The 17,707-nt window shown below is 39.2% G+C and overlaps 1 protein-coding gene across 1 annotated transcript in view; it reads left to right on the plus strand.

The window, feature by feature from the left end:
* Nucleotides 1-11,743, plus strand: part of GTF2B (general transcription factor IIB) — a 32,139-nt gene extending 20,396 nt beyond the window's left edge. Inside the window, exons 3-7 of the mRNA XM_032424441.1 lie at nucleotides 1,036-1,169; nucleotides 5,833-5,979; nucleotides 6,112-6,241; nucleotides 8,766-9,047; nucleotides 11,219-11,743. Of these exons, the coding sequence (XP_032280332.1) occupies nucleotides 1,036-1,169; nucleotides 5,833-5,979; nucleotides 6,112-6,241; nucleotides 8,766-9,047; nucleotides 11,219-11,352 (827 nt within the window). The 3' untranslated portion in view covers nucleotides 11,353-11,743. The remainder of the gene's footprint in view (nucleotides 1-1,035; nucleotides 1,170-5,832; nucleotides 5,980-6,111; nucleotides 6,242-8,765; nucleotides 9,048-11,218) is intronic.
* The last annotated feature ends 5,964 nt before the right edge of the window (nucleotides 11,744-17,707 follow it).

Raw genomic sequence — 17,707 nt, forward strand, 5'->3', positions numbered from 1 at the left:
CTAGTTGGGTGATCTTAGCCAATTAATTTTATTTCCAAAGTGGCAGTAAAAGTGGTACCTACCTTTACGAGGCTGTGAGGATTAAAAGAGAACGTTCACACAATGACAGCTTATGCAGGTGTTCAGGGGTGACCCTTGTCACTGTGGAGACGTTACTAGCCACTGAGCACCCCCTCCAAAGCAGTAATCAACCAGATCTGTTCATAGCTGCTTTTTTTGGCAGGACCTATTTTGCCACTGGCTCTTTGCTTAAAAAGAAAAGTTTCCCTGCCTGGCTTTGTTCTCACTGGCTCTAGGCTTAACATTTTATTCTCTGTATAAATTATTTGGCCAAAAATATTTTTTTGTCCAATAGTTACTGAAACATAAGTTTAGGCCTAGTTCTCTGCAAAGCATTTCCCATGAAAATAACTTTTTATATGAAACTGTGTGCATTAATAATACCATTGTGAGCAGTGTTTTCTGTTTTTTTTTTTTTTCTGTGCCTCTTGCAAATTTTGGTTCTGAATCATATTATTTTATCTTTGCATCACATATGAATAGCTTTATTTTGCCATTTGTCTTTGACTAATTCTTTTTCTTCCAAGAGTTAGAATATGACTAATCATAGCATAATGTTCAAAGAGGGTTATTATTGGGGGCGCCTGGGCGGCTCAGTCGGTTAAGCATCTGCCTTCGGCTCAGGTCATGATCCCAGGGTCCTGGGATCGAGCCCCACATCAGGCTTCCTGCTCAGTGGGTGGGAGTCTGCTTCTTCCTCTACCCTGCCCCCCCCCCCCCCCCCCGTTCTTGATCTCTCTCTCACTCTGTCTCTCAAAAAAATAAATTTTTAAAAATAAATAAAGAGGGTTATTATCAGACTGGCACAGTTGTTAAAGGAATGCTTCAGGCCACATGTCTGAGACATGATACTTACGCTGGAGCCTAGACGTCCATGTTGAGATTTCCTAGGAATAAGGGCTGCGTTGGGTATTACACAGTGTTCAGTAAATCCTGCCTTGACAAGACCATTTAGATTTGTGTTTATATTCTTAGGTGACCGGGTTATCGATGTGGGGTCTGAATGGAGAACTTTCAGCAATGATAAAGCAACAAAAGATCCATCCCGAGTTGGAGACTCTCAGAATCCTCTTCTGAGTGATGGAGATTTGTCTACCATGATTGGCAAGGTAATAGATCCCCTCGGCAGAAAACATAAAGTGTGGACTGACCAAAGACCTGGGAGTTGGGGAACTTTGCAAAAGTATCCATCACTGCCCCCATGAGGAATTTTGACCTGAGAATAAGATTTACCAGTAATACTATCGTGAATGATTTTTCCCTTACACATTTCTTCCACCTTAAAGGGGAGAGCAACCGGTCGTGATTACAGAGTCTATGTCTCAGGCCCTTGTTTCCATGAAGCCCATTTTGCACAAAAATTCTTTATGAGTTCATATTGATATGTTCCTTGAATACTATGAATGTCTTTTCTTCCCCCCCCCCCCCACATTACCTAAGATAAATTGTAGCTCGGTATAGCCTGTTTTCTAATGCTGGTGGATTTATGACTTACGTAAGTGACGTATGTAAGCTTCACATTCGTCATCAGTGAGAGTAAGAGTACTTCATAGAAATTTTGAGGGTTACATGGGAATGTAGGTAAAGTATTTACAGCACACGTGTAGTGTGTGTTCAGTAAATGGTAGCTGCTGCTGTTAGATAAGGCAGCAGTATAATTTGTCTGGCAACCTGGCTCTTTTTTGCTCTTTTATCTGAATTGGAAGGAGTGGTGGCAATATTCCAAAGAACTAAGCGAGGGATGCAATTTCAGGACTTAATCTATGTAGACTACTGCAGTCTATTTTCAAGAAAATATTATGAAAAAGCAGGTCATTATTTTTTCATGCTCTATAAAGTACGTATAAAATTTGAAAAACAGTGTAGGCTAGGTTAAAGTTGATAGTATTATATTCAGAAATATCTTTGGGTGATTTCTACATTTACTTTAGCTTTACAGGCTGGGGAAGAAAGTATACTGAGGACATTTTAAAATCTCAGATTGCCACAAATTGACACTGTGACTTTTTTTAATGTTTTAATTTTTTCAAAAGGAAATACATGACTCAAACACAAATGTAAAAAGAACAATTTTCTTTACCCTTGACCCCCAAACTCAGTTCCCACTGCAACCCCCTTTCCCTGTCAGAAGCCAGTAACCACTATTGCTAGTTTTCTCCTGTATCCTTTGACAGTTGTTTATCTTACATGGCAAAAGAGAGTTTTTTAAGATGCTACATTTGTCATATACTAGATTTCTGTATGTATTTGGGAATATTTCCGGACTTTCTATCCTTTCTCTGTCCTGGCTCCGGCCGTCAGATGTCATACCATACTGTTAGTATCTAGTAGCTTTAGTTCTTCCTCCCTGCTCTGCTTTCTCAGCATTTTCTTCACTTGTCTTTTCCATTTAAAGGTTAGGATGGATCACTTTGTTTAAAAAAAAAAAAAAAAATTATTTTCAGCGAGGTTTTGGTTAGATAGATTTGCAAATTGACTTAGGGAAGATCGACTTCTTCCTGATAAATCTTCTGTCCAAAAACATAGTATGCCTTTCCATTTCCTTAAGTCGTATGTGTCCTTCTAGAGAGGTTTTCTTCATAAAGGTCTTGCATGTTTAAGTTGATTTCTAGATACTTACCTTTTTTGTTGTTTTGCAATTGGAGTATTTTTCTTTCATTGCCTTATAACTGGCTATACATATGAAGGATATTGATTTCTGTTTAATTTTGACCTTGCCTCTAATGGATTCTATGATTTATAGCAGTTTTACAGTGATTTTGAGTATTCTAGGTGTTCAAAAATACTATCTGCAAATAGTTTATCGCTTCCTTCCCAAATTAGTACTTCTGATTTTTCTCTTGCCTTATTTTATTTTTAATTTTTGATGTTTTTTATTTTAAGTAAACTCCATGCCGCACGTGGGGCTTGAACTCACAACCCCAAGGTCAAGAGCTACATGCTCTACTGACTACACCAGCCAGGCGCCCCCCACCCCTTGCTCTTCTGCCTAATTTTAAAATAATTACACCAGTATAGTTAATATAATTGTTATCTAGGTACATTATGTAATTATAATTACATTATATTGGTCAGTTTTCCTAGTACAGGCGTACCTCAGAGATACTGCAGGTTTGGTTCCAGTCCATCACAGTAAAGCAAATATCACAATAGAGGGAGTCAAATGCCTTTTTTTAGTTTTCCAGTACATAGAAAAGTCTTATTTACACTATTAAGTGTGCAGTAGCATTATGTTTAAAAAAATGCATATACCTTAATTTAAAAATACTTTATTGCTAAAAAATGCTAACCATCATCTGAGCTTTCAGTGAATTGGTGGAGGGTCTTGCTTCGATGTGATGGTTGCTGAATGGTAGGTGGCTCTGGCAGTTTCTTAAAATAATGAAGTTTGCCCCATCGATTGCCTCTTCTTTTCACATGCGATTTCTCTGTAGCCTGTGTTCCATAGCGTTTTACCCACAGCAGAACTTCTCTCAGTATTGGAGTCGGTCCTCTCAAACCCTGCCACTGCTTTATCAACTAAGTTTAGTTAATATTTCAAATCCTTTGTTGTCATTTCAACCATCTTCACAGCATCTTCACCAGCAATAGATTTGAGCTCAGGACACCACTGTCTTTGCTCATCCATGAGAAGCAGCTCCTCAGACGTGAGAGTTCGATCATGAGATCGCAGCCGTCCAGTCACATGTTCAGGCTCCCTACTGCTTCTAGTCCTCTCGCTGTTTCCACCGCCTCTGCAGTTCCTGCCTCCACTGGAGTCCTGAGCCCTCCAAGTCACCCATGAGGGCTGCAATCAACTTCTTCCAGACTCCTGTTCATGTTGATACTATGACCTCTTCTCATGAATCAGCATCTAGAATGGTGAATTCTTTCCAGTTCTTCAGTGTAGTCTGCCCAGGGCCATCAGAGGAAACATTGTCTGTGGCACATGTAGCCTTATGAAATGTGTTTCCTAAATAAGACTTGAAAGTTGAAATGACTCTTTGATCCATGGGCTGCAGGATGGATTGGATATTGTGTTAGCAGGCATGAGAACAACAGTAATCCCATTGTTCAGCTCCATCTCAGAGCTCCTGGATGACCAGATGCATTGTCAATGAGCAGTCATATTTTGAAAGCAATCTTTTTTTCTGAGCAGTAGTTCTCAACAGTGGACTTAAAATACTTAGTAAACCATGTTATAAGTAGATGTGCTGTCATCCAGGCTTTGTTGTTTCATTTCTAGAGCACAGGCAAAATAGATAGCACAATTCTTAGGGGCCCTAGCATTTTCAGAATGGTACATGAACATTGGCTTCAACTTCAAGTCACCAGCTGCATTAGCCTCTAACAACAGAGACAGGCTGTTGAAGCTTTGAAGCCAGGCATTGACCTCTCTCTCCTCTCTAGCTCAGGAAGTCCTAGATGGCATGTTCTTCCAAAAGAAGGCTGTTGCATCTACATTGAAAATCTGTTGTTGAGTGTACCACCTTCATGAATTCTCGTAGCTGGATCTTCTGGAGAACTTGCTGCAGCTTCTGTGTCAGCACTTCCTGCTTCGCCTTGTGCTTTATGTTATAGAGAGCTTCTTTCCTTCAACCTCAGGAACCAACCTTTGCTAGCTTCCAACTCCTCTCCTTGGGCTTCCTCATGTCTCTGAGCCTTCACAGAATTGAAGAGAGTTAGGGCCTTGCTCTGGCTTAAGGGAATGTGGTGGCTGGTTTGATCTTCCATCCAGGCCACTAACACTTTCTCCATATCAGCAAGAAGGCTGTTTCACTTTCTTATCATTTGCGTGTTCACTGGAGTAGCACTTTAATTTCCTTCAAGAACTTCTCCTTGGCATTCACAACGTGGCTGTGTTTGGCACAAGAGGCCTAGCTTTCAGCCTGTCTCAGCTTCTGACATGCCTTCCTTTACTAAGCTTAATCATTTCTAGCTTTTGATTTAAAGTGAGAAGCATGTGACTATTCCTTTGACTCCAACAGAGAGAAGCCCTTATAGGGTTATTAATTGGCCTAATTTCAATATTGTTGAGTCTCAGGAAATAGGCCCGAGGAGAGGGAGAGAGATGGGGGAACAGCGGCTCAGGGGAGCAGTCAGAGAGCACAGTTTATTAAGCTTGCCGTCTTCTAAGTATGCACTTCGTGGAGCCGCAAAACAATTATAACAGTAACATCAAAGATCCCTGCTCACAGATCACCATCAGAAATATAATAAGTTTGAAATGTTGCAAGAATTACTAACATGTGACAGAGACCTGAAGTGAGCAAATGCTGTTGGAAAAATGGCACCAGTAGACTTGCTTAACGTAGGGTTGCCATAAACCTTCAATATGTTAACAACAGTACAAAAATACAGTCTCTGCAAAGTGCAGTAAAGTGAAGCGCAATAAAACAGGGTATGCCTCTTTTCTTCATGAATCATTGTGCTGGCTTTGGGCCTGGGAGAACTTCTAACTTGAAGTACCCATTTGTAGTGTTTTGTGAGTTTTTATCAAAAAATGGCTTTTGAGTTTTGTTTGCTTGCCTTTATAGCACCTTTGGAGATGATCCTTTGATTTTTCTCCTTAGGTCTATTAATGTGATGGTTTATATTATTGGGTTCTCTCACAGATATTCATTTAAACCATCTCAACCTGGTACTTGTTCTACTGAGGAATAAGGAGGAGGCACAGGGTAGATTTCTTGGGCTTATGGAGTCAGATCGTGTAAGTTATGTTTTTTTAGAAATGTCTGTTCATTCAGATTTAAAAAATTTTTTTGCATAAAGTTGTAAAACTTTGTTTTATAGGGTACAGGAGCTGCAAGTTTTGACGAATTTGGCAATTCTAAGTACCAAAATCGGAGAACAATGAGTAGTTCTGATCGAGCAATGATGAATGCTTTCAAAGAAATCACTACTATGGCAGACAGAATCAACCTCCCTCGAAATATAGTTGTAAGTTCTTGTCTGTCTCCTTTAAGCCATTCTGGCATTGACTTAGCATAATTTAATGAACACATGAAATTTTGATATTGCAACTAATTAAATGGCCTGAAGTTAATTAAACTTCGTTTCTTTGCTTTGAAGGATCGAACAAATAATTTATTCAAGCAAGTGTATGAACAGAAGAGCCTGAAGGGCAGAGCTAATGATGCCATAGCTTCCGCTTGTCTCTATATTGCCTGTAGACAAGAAGGGGTTCCCAGGACATTCAAAGGTAAGTGTTTAGTTGCAGACCAAAGTCAAGCAGCTTTGACACTACGAAGCTGTCATGTTTTCCTGGTTACATATTGTAATCCATCTTAGTATCATTTCCAAATGCCTCTTTATTTTGTTCCTTGACAAAAATTCATTCTGTGATCTTAACCATGTTCTTTTCAGGCTATTTTCCCATGTGATGTCACTTTAGCCCATGTAAGCTCCATGTTCTTTGCTCATGAGATCTTTTGAACTGACTCTGTTTTGGGGACTTTGAGGCCTGGCATCATAAGCCAGAGGACGCCTTCCTTACTAGTTAAGTGTGTACACTCCATGCGTGGAAAACCATTTCCGCTCCTAGCACAGGTCTCTGCAGGTGAAGGAGTCAAGCCTTAGAAAACATCAGCGACATTTGTCTCTTGTTACACAGTTTGCACTTTCAAACTCGAGTTGGAGGCTTTGAGAGAACTAGTATTTTCCGTCCAGTTTGCAGTCACGATAAATAGGTGATAGCTGTTCACACTGCTGCTGTGGTCTTATCTCTTCCACTGCCAGGTTCACTCCAGCTTAAGACTTCCATTACCTTTCGTTCATCAGTGAATATTTTATGACGAGGCCGTGGCTTTTATCCTCATCATCTTTTTGGTTATTACAGCTAAAACTAAGACTTTTGTTAAATTTGTTCTGAAAGTGTTTGGTAGTTTAATTTTTAGAATAACAGGGTCAAATATTTGATCTCATTTTGTTATAGCCTATAATCCCAGGGATTGCACGTGCATATGCTTGAGAAGTATTCTTCAGCTTTGAGTAACTTGTGTGAATTGAAACTTAAGAGAAATTAATATTGAAATAATAAGAACCTACATTTAACTTGTTTAAAAGACTTCTTTAAAGTGTGATAAACACTTAAATTAACAGAGGGATTAACAGAGCACCTGGATGGCTCAGTCAGTTAAGCATCCGACTCTTGGTTTTGGCTCAGGTCATGATCTCAGGATCATGAGATCGATCAAGCCCCGCACCGGGCTCTGTGCTCAAGGTAGAGTCTGCTTGAGAGTCTCTCTCCCTCCCCATCTCCCCTGCACCTCCCCCTGCTCACGCACACTCTCTCTCTAAAAATAAATACCTTTTTAAAATAACTGAGAAATTTTAAATTAGCTCTATGGGAAGTATCACTGAGAGGATTAAAGATTCATTTATAAGGCACGATTTGTTCTTTATTGAGGTAATTAGTATGTCATATAACATATATATATATATATATATATATATATATATATATATATCTCCATATATGCCATAGGTGAGTTTGGGGTACACAGTATTATACATTTGACCCTTGAACAACATGAATTTGAACTGCATGCATCTACTTACATGCAGTTTTTCTTGACATAGTGTAGTACATAAGTGTAGTTTCTCTTATGATTTTAATACTGTCTCTAGCTTTCTTGTAAAATACAGTATATAATACATATACAAAATAGATGTTGACTGTTATCACTAAGGCTTTCAGTCAATAGTACGCTATTGGTAGTTAAAAAAGTTTTGGGGGAGTAAAAAGTTATACATGGATTTTTGTGCTGGGAGTTGGTGTCCCCTAACCCCTGAGTTCAGGGGTCAACTGTAATTTGACATCTGTTACATACTACAAAGTAATCACTAAAAGTCTAGTTACCATCCATCACCGTATAGTTGACTCCCTTCACTCATTTTGCCTACGCCCCAACTCCTTTCCCCTCTCATAACCACCAGTGTGTTCTCTGTGTCCATGAGTTTGTTTTTATTTGTTCATTTGTTTTGGTTTTTAGATTCCACATACAAGTAAAATCATGTGATATTTGTCTTTCTCTGTCTTATTTCACTTAGCATAATACCCTCAAGGTCCGTGCATGTTGTTGCAAATGATGAGATTTCATTCTTTTTTATGGCTTAATAGTATCCGCTGTATTGATATACCACCTCTTCATCCATCCATCCATTGATGACGTTTAGATTGTTTCCATATCTTGGCTAATGTAAATAATGCTGCAGTGAACATAGGGATGCATAAATCTTTTTGAATCCGTGTCTTTGTATTCTTTGTATAAATACCCAGAAGTGGAATAGCTGGATCATACAGTATTTGTATTCTTAGTTTTTTGAGGAACCTCCGTCTTTTTTCCATAGTGGCTGCACCAGTTTACATTCCCACCAACAGTGCATGAGGGTTTTCGTTTCTCACATCCTTTTCCCTCTCTAACACTTGTTATTTCTTGTTTTTTTGATAATAGCCATTCTGACCAGTTTGAGGTGAGATCTCATAGTGGTTTTGATTTGCGTTTTCCTATAATTAGTGATGTTGAGCATCTTTTCATGTGCCTGTTGACCATCTGTATGTTGTCTTTGGAAAAATGTCTATTCAGATCCTCTGCCCATTTTTTAATCAGGCTGTTTAAGGTATGATTGCATTTTTGCAATTAGAATGTATTTTATAATCAGAAATGATGTATTCTGAAATGAACCGTATGACTTATGTGGATTTATTTTTTTTCTTCTTTCAGAAATATGTGCCGTGTCACGAATTTCTAAGAAAGAAATTGGTAGATGTTTCAAACTTATTTTGAAGGCATTAGAAACCAGTGTGGATTTGATTACAACTGGGGACTTCATGTCCAGGTTTTGTTCCAACCTTTGTCTCCCTAAACAAGTACAGATGGCAGCTACACATATAGCCCGTAAAGCTGTGGAACTGGACTTGGTTCCTGGAAGGAGCCCGATCTCTGTGGCGGCAGCGGCCATTTACATGGCTTCACAGGCATCGGCTGAGAAGAGGACCCAAAAAGGTAGGATTCTTCCTCAGGAAGAGTAGTGATGAAATCGTGAAGGCTGTAGTATGTAATTGTATTTCCATTTTAAGTATAAAGCAGGTAAATATCTGAACCCACATTTAAGAGATAGTTTCTTCATCAGGGCACCTGGGTGACTCAGATCATGATCTTGGGGTCGTGAGATCGAGCCCCGTGTCAGGCTTCACCCTCAGTGGCCAGTCTGCTTGAGATTTTCTTTCCCTCTGCTCGAGTTCTCTCTCAAATAAATCTTAAAAAAAAAAAAAAAAAGTAGTTTCTTGGAATCAAAACAAAATCAAAACTTCGAAGCAAAATACTGTATTTTAAGTGATTCATAAATAAAAATGTTTGGAGGCATAACTGTGTATGGACATACTTTTCCCATTCAAATTAAGAATTTTAGTTTGTACATCTTTCATTTCTAGAAGTTATTTTTGTCACCCTGAAACATTATTTTGAATAGTCCTTCTTTCCCCCTCAAAACTTAGCTTTTTAAATCTTGAGAGGTGGGGGCCATGCTTGTGTCCCCGCTTCCCGGCATGGCCTCCTACAGCTGGGCTCATCAGAAGTTCCTGCTGACTGTCAGGTTGTAACATTCTGCGAAGCCCGTTCTCTTTCTCCTTTCAAACGTTATTCAGTTTCTTAATGAAGACACTGACAGAAGTTTCAACCTTTTACAGCCATTTTTGAGTTTACTGCTGTAGGGGAACTTTTGAACAGAAAGAAGCGCTAAGTGAATTTCTTTACAAGCATTTATTCATTAATTACTTCTGTGATCCTCAAAAAGATCTATAAAGAAAAAGAAGCAGTCAATTCTAAATGTAAAAGTGAGGCAATGAGAGGACTACCTGCACTGACTGTAATACCCTTTTAAGAACAGCCTTTTCACCTCTGCTTAGGCTGCAGGTTTCTCTATTAATAAAAGTAACAAATTATATAGAAGAATGATTAGGAAGAAGAAGCTGACCATTAATTATTTAAATGTGCCATTATCCATTCCTTTTGGCCTCCACTCCTATTTTTTAAGGAAATTTTGAGTCTTCTGGTAAAATTGAGAAGTTGAAGCTAAGCAGTATCCTTACCTTTATTCCTAGTTGTAAAGTTTATTCTAATCAACACAGAAGTGTTTATCTTGGCACTTTCTGCTGTTTGTGTTTTACATGAAGTTTTTGGGGTTTTTTGGAGATGTAAGGCCCTTTTCTTGCCTTACCGGCAGCCAGTTGAGAGTCACCGGTCTCCGTGTCTAGAAGACAGATAGTAAATGTAGTGCAACATGAGACAACGACATTTAAGACTAGCTCATTGCACATGGATGGCAGGCATCCACACTGAAAATCCATAAAACCTTAGGATTTGAACTGTGAAAAGGTGGTAAAATGAGTTTGCATTAAAGCCTGTGTTTTAAAAATCCATTTTGATTAAGTATTTATGACCAAATAATTGTCAAGTAGCAGTCCTTTGGACTTCTAATAAAAAGGAAAAAGGTGACAGTGACTTTGAAGGGTAAAAGTAGATCTACTCCTAGGCTTCCGTAATAGACTAGAAATACGTGAACTTTCAATGCTCAGTGTTATGTGTCTGTAATAGTGAAAACATCCACATGATGCTAGAATGTACATCTGTCTTAAGCAGATGTATAATGTCTGATGTACTAAGTAGAGAAAAGAGGCTGTTAGGTTAGTCTTTAACGTATGATTCCAAAAGAACCTTTTAACAAAAGAGCAGAATTAACTAGAGGTGTTGCAGAGGAACTTTTAAACACGGAAATAATAATGTGAGTTTCTGTATAGGAATATATTCATGCATTACTTCCATGATCCTCAGAAAGATTTACTGTGAAGGAGAAGCAGTCAGTTCTAAATACGACAGCCAGTACAGTAGGTCTCACTCCTAGTGCTGTGCCCTGAGCACCGTTCCCATGTCCTGCAGTCTTCACACGGCCGAGACAGCCCTTTGAGGTGATAGGGATACTGCCATTATTACTGTTACCAACTGTAGCCCTCCTTTCTACCTTTTAGTACGGATTTCCATTGTTAGGTTTTGAAAGGCAGCATCTCTGGGGTTTTCACTGTGGATTTTATACTACCGTATCTCACACATTGGAATGCAGGTTGTAGAAGGGAGATGGGATGGAAATTATAATTAATATTTTGATTTTTGTCTTTTAGAAATTGGAGATATTGCTGGTGTTGCTGATGTTACAATCAGACAGTCCTACAGGCTAATCTATCCTCGAGCCCCAGATCTGTTTCCTACAGACTTCAAATTTGACACCCCTGTGGACAAACTACCACAGCTGTAAATTGAGGCAGCTAATGTCAAACTCTTCTGAACACTGAACTTGGCCTGTTGTACATAGCCTATACCAGTGCTGGATTGAGCCTCTCTTTAATAAGGAAAAACAAAAGACATGGTACGCATTCCAGGGCTAAATATTAATTGCTTGGCATTCTGTATGTATATACTAGTGAAACATATTTAATGATTTAAATTTCTTATTGAATTTGCTTTCTTTTGTAGCAATCTAGGAAGCTGTATTTTGGAAGATATTTGAAATTATGTAATTCTTGAATAAAATGTTTTTCAAAACTAAAGTTTTTGTTATAATTACATGTTATATGTAATTTATAATATAATTACAAATAATGCATATCATTGCAGCTAATAAAAGCTGATAGAGGTCCTTGTTTACTGTTTCTTTCCATGTATATAGTTTTGTTTTGTTTATATAACAAAGTTAGGCTTTGGGAGCCACAGTTGACACCAAGAACATCAAAGAGGGTGTGTGCGATTTATTAAAATATATATATATATATATATATATATTGAAAAGCCAGAAGTGATGAACTGGACCTTGAAAGGCATTGGCTGAAGAGATATAACAATGAGCTTATGGAGTAGAAAAGATGATGCTGGTAAATAATTAGCAGATTGCAATTTTTGGATGTTAACATTTAATTTTCTAGAACCTGCATTATCTGCAATTATTTTTATTTACTAAGATACTCATAGGGTAAAGAATATTTAAAATAGATTATTAGGCCTAGGAATGTCCAGGAATTTTTTTAATAAGCACAGCCCCCCATAGGTGATTGGGATGTGTAGGTGTTTTGCATATCACTCTTAGAGGAACATCAATTTAGGGTCTTGACTGGTAGGCATTGAAGGTAAAAACCAACAGAATTTTGCCCTTTTACCAATGAGGTAGTTTGTGAGGGGCCTTGAATCCGTGCTAAACATCACCTTACAGTGTAAAGTGCACTGCCTTAAAGCAGGTGTCCCGGTTCTTACACATCTGTCGAGAGGTTAGCGCTAGATTAGAAGTACATCTCCTATTGCAGTCTAGTAGATTCACACTCAGGTCCAAAAAGGGACTTTAGAAGATCAGACTTTCATTTCTGTTGACCATGGAGGGGGGGTGGCTACTGGACCATGAAGACAAATGGCATTTCTCCTTTGCACAAAACATAGGACACACTAACGGTACTGCTCAAAGCTGGAGGAGAACACCAGAGAAATAAACACAGTAAGAGTAGTGATGACTCCAGGCAGAATCCATCCCACCCAAAACAAAACCCAGGAAGAAGAAGGAATCTTAGGCTGGTCAGTGCTGCCCTCATGGGCACCCCCATCTTTGGGGTGCACCACACTTCTCCATCTTTCCAAGCATGGACTGAGGGCAGCGGTCCCCTCCTCTGATGCTCCCCAGTTTCTAGTGATTGACCACAGAACTTCCCACCCACTAAAGACTTCTCTGCAAGCTGCAACCAGTTAGCTAGATCTTAAAAGTTATTTTTGCTATTCTCAAAAGTCAGTACATGCACATTAGAGAACATTTGGAAAATGCATCATGAAAATACCCATAAGCCACTTAGAAATAAGCACCAGTATTTTGGTATTTTGTTCTTCCCAGCTATTTGGCTATGCTGTCTTTTTAAAATACAGTTGTGGACTTCAAGCTCTATTCACAAAGCTGTCATCATCAAGACAGTATGGTACTGGCACAAAAACAGACACATAGATCAATGGAACAGAATAGAGAGCCCAGAAATGGACCCTCAACTCTATGGTCAACTCATCTTTGACAAAGCAGGAAAGAATGTCCAATGGAAAAAAGTCTCTTCAACAAATGGTGTTGGGAAAATTGGACAGCCACATGCAGAAGAATGAAACTGGACCATTTCCTTACACCACACACAAAAATAGACTCAAAATGGATGAAAGACCTAAATGTGCGAGAGGAGTCCATCAAAATCCTAGAGGAGAACACAGCAACCTCTTCGACCTCAGCCGCAGCAGCTTCTTCCTAGACACATCACCAAAGGCAAGGGAAGCAAGGGCAAAAATGAACTATTGGGACTTCATCAAGATAAAAAGCTTTTGCATAGCCAAAGAAACAGTCAACAAAACCAAAAAACGACCTACAGAATGGGAGAAGATATTTGCAAATGACATATTAGATAAAGGGCTAGTATCCAAAATCTATAAAGAACTTATCAAACTCAACACCCAAAGAATAATCCAATCAAGAAATGGGCAGAAGACATGAACAGACATTTTTCCAAAGAAGACATCCAAATGGCCAACAGACACATGAAAAAGTCCTCAACATCGCTCGGCATCAGGGAAATCCAAATCAAAACCTCAATGAGATACCACCTCACACCAGTCAGTAGGGCCAAAATTAACAAGTCAGGAAACGACAGATGTTGGCGAGGATGCGGAGAAAGGGGAACCCTCCTACACTGTTGGTGGGAATGCAAGCTGGTGCAGCCGCTCTGGAAAACAGTATGGAGGTTCCTCACAAAGTTGAAAATAGAACTACCCCACAACCCAGCAATTGCACTACTGGATATTTACTCCAAAGATACAAATGTAGTGATCCAAAGGGGTACGTGCACCCCAATGTTTATAGCAGCAATGTCCACAATAGCCAAACTATGGAAAGAGCCAAGATGTCCATCGACAGATAAATGGATAAAGAAGGTGTGGTGTATATATATACAATGGAATATTATGCAGCCATCAAAACCCCCCGAAATCTTGACATTTGCAACAATGTGGATGGAACTAGAGGGTATTATGCTGAGCGAAATAAGTCAGTCAGAGAAAGACATGTATCATATGATCTCACTGATATGAGCAATTCTTAATCTCAGGAAACAAACTGAGGGTTGCTGGAGTGGAGGGGAGTGGGAGGGATGGGGTGGCTGGGTGATAGACATGGGGGAGGGTATATGCTATGGTGAGCACTGTGAATTGTGTAGGACTGATGAATCACAGACCTGTACCTCTGAAACAAATAATACATTATATGTTAAAAAAAAAAAAAATAGTAGGAAGGGAAAAAGGAAGGGGGGGAATCGGAGGGGGAGACGAACCATGAGAGACTATGGACTCTGAGAAACAAACTGAGGATGCTAGAGGGGAGGGGGGTGGGGGGAGGGGTTAGCCTGGTGATGGGTATTAAAGAGGGCACGTACTGAATGGAGCACTGGGTGTTATATGCAAACAATGAATCATGGAACACTACATCAAAAACTAATGATGTATGGTGATTAACATACAATAAAATTAAATTAAAAATAAAATACCATTGCAGTCCAGGTGTAGTAGTAGGATTTGTTTAGTATTTTCATTTTCCTGCTTACACAAATGTATTCAATAACTAGAAAAATGGAGATAAGCATAAAGGGGATAAAAACCCTAGCCCTTGCCACTTAGGTATGTCACCATTCCAGTTTATTTTTTTTTCCTATCATTCTGTACATTTTTTTTTAAGAATATAAACTTTTTTTTCTATTAACATATTATTTGTTTCAGGGGTATAGGTCTGTGATTCATCAGTCTTACACAACACACAGCACTCACCACAACACTTACCCTCCCCAATGTTCATCATCCAGCCTCCCTATCCCCCCACCCCCCTCTAGCAACACTCAGTTTGTTTCCTGAGATTACGAGTCTCTTACGGTTTGTCTCCCTCTCCTGGTTTCATCTTGTTTCATTTTTTCCTCTCTTCCCCTATGATCCTCTGCCTTGTTTCTTAAATTCCACATATCAGTGAGATCATATAAAAAGCTTCCAGGACAAACAGAAACTAAAAAAATTTGTGATCACCAAACCAGCCCTACAAGAAATATTGAAAAGGGTCCTCCAAGCAAAGAGAGAGCCCAAAAGTAACATAGATCAGAAAGGAACAGACAATATACAGTAACAGTCACCTTACAGGCAATACAATGGCACTAAATTCCTATCTTTCAATAGTTACCCTGAATGTAAATGGGCTAAATGCCCCAATCAACAGACACGGTATCAGATTGGATAAAAAAGCAAGACCCATCAATATGCTGTCTGCAAGAGACTCAGTTTAGACCCAAAGACATCCCCAGATTGAAAGTGAGGGGGTGGAAAACCATTTACCATGCTAATGGACATCCAAAGAAAGCTGGGGTGGCAATCCTTAGACAAATTAGATTTTAAACCAAAGACTGTAATAAGAGATGAGGAAGGACACTATATCATACTTAAAGGTCTATCCAACAAGAAGATCTAACAATTTTAAATATTTATGCCCCTAACATGGAAGCAGCCAATTATATAAGCCAATTAATTAATAACAAAAGCAAAGAAACACATCAATAACAATACAGTAATAGTAGGGGACTTTAACACCCCTCTCACTGAAATGGACAGATCATCTAAGCAGAAGATCAACAAGGAAATAAGGACTTTGAATGACACACTGGACCAGATGGACTTCACAGATATATTCAGAACATTCCATCCCAAAGCAACAGAATACACATTCTACTCTAGTGCCCATGGAACATTCTCCAGAATAGATCACATCCTAGGTCACAAATCAGGGTTCCACTGGTACCAAAAGACTGGGATCATTCCCTGCATATTTTCAGACAAAACAATGCTTTGAAACTGAAACTCAACCACAAGAGGAAAGTCGGAAAGAACTCAAATACATGGAGGCTAAAGAGCATCCTACTAAAGAATGAATGGGTCAACCAGGAAATTAAAGAAGAATTAAAAAAATTCATGGAAACAAATGAAAATGAAAACACAACTGTTCAGAATCTTTGGGATGCAGCAAAGGCAGTCCTAAGAGGAAGTACATAGCACTGTGTTCTATACATTTAACAAACTTGGATCAGCAGAACTGATTTTAAAAGATTAATCTAGGGGCAGAAGGTATGTTTGGGGAATGGAGTCTACATTCTTGTAAGTATCTCTTAAATAAAATTCTAGTTTTTAAAAATTCTCCCTGTGTCACACATGCCTTAATTGGTTTAACTCCATTTCAGATATTGACGGAAAAATACCAAGTCAAAAGGTAAAGTAGTAGCTCTCTTCCCACCCCCACCCCCGCCAGCCTCTGAGTGTGGGTGTTCTCGATGCAGATAGGTGTGTTTGGAATCCATGTATTGTTAGTGACCCTTTTGGGGAGTCATTTAATCTGATGACTGGAACATTTTCACTTAGGGAAGGGGGGATAATCCCCAGCAATTCCACATTTTGGCCTCTGCCCCCCCTAGTATTCTCCACCTCCACAGGACCTATTCCTTATTTGTCCATCTGCTTCAAGGCGGTTACAAATAGAGGTTTATGGCTGGCTGATCCACTCATGATGTGGATTGTTCAAGTGCAACGACTTGATTTTCGTATGGTAAAATTTCTAACACTTAGAAATTAAATCATGGCCAGGTCTTTCTTAACTGACTGAGCCACCCAGGCGCCCCATGGCCAGGTCTTTCTAACCAGTGAAAGGGATCTGACATATTCTAAACCAGTGATTGTACATGGTTTTACTTATCTTTTGAGGTATGGAAAATCTCCCCGTACACCGGGGGACACCCACCTTGTTGAGAGCCGATCACACTAAGAAATCGAAGCTGAAGGGTGGGCCTACATTTTAGCAAATTAGGAATATTAGAAACACAAGGCAATTTCTGTGAAGATAAAGTGGGTCCAACCTGTTCATGCTAGCACCTTGAAACAATTGAAATCTTAGTTAATGTTGTCCCTTCCATCCCGGTATTTAAAACGAAGACTCTCTGGAAGCCACTTTCATTGTCAATCTCTGCTATCACTACAAGTTCAAGGATTTAATCCATGTAAGTTTCATGGAATTCGAGTTCAAGCACTCTGGTCCAATTTCCCCATTTTATAGATTAGAGAAGCCTGGAGAAACCAAAAGACCTGTCCAAGTTTTCCTTAGCAGGAGACATAGGACTAACTCCGGACTCTTGGTTACACAATTCAGTGCTGTTTGCTATTAAATTATGCTGTTGAGGCTTATTTTCCAGGAGGCTGCCTCAGGGCTCACTTTAGTTGTAGCTTTCAAATACAATTCTGTTCAGTTACTAAATCAACAAAATCATTCAATGCAATACCCGTATCTGGCTTTTGGGGGAAAGCTCTTGAGAGTGAGTTTCTGAATTATTTTTAAATCAGCTCAGGTGACAAGGAGTTAATAGCTAGAAACTGCTCTGTAGCTCTTCCTCTGAACTAAATGCTTCCTAAACTAGATGCCTCTTGATAGTAAGCCTTTGTGTTCAAACCAACAAATGCACTTTACCCATGGTTGTCTTTGGTTTCTGAGCTAATTTTCTATCACAGGTGCAAGATTTACTTTAATTATC

The sequence above is a fragment of the Phoca vitulina genome, unplaced genomic scaffold, assembly GCF_004348235.1.
Source record: "Phoca vitulina isolate PV1807 unplaced genomic scaffold, GSC_HSeal_1.0 scaffold2, whole genome shotgun sequence".
In the NCBI taxonomy this organism is placed as follows: domain Eukaryota; kingdom Metazoa; phylum Chordata; class Mammalia; order Carnivora; family Phocidae; genus Phoca; species Phoca vitulina.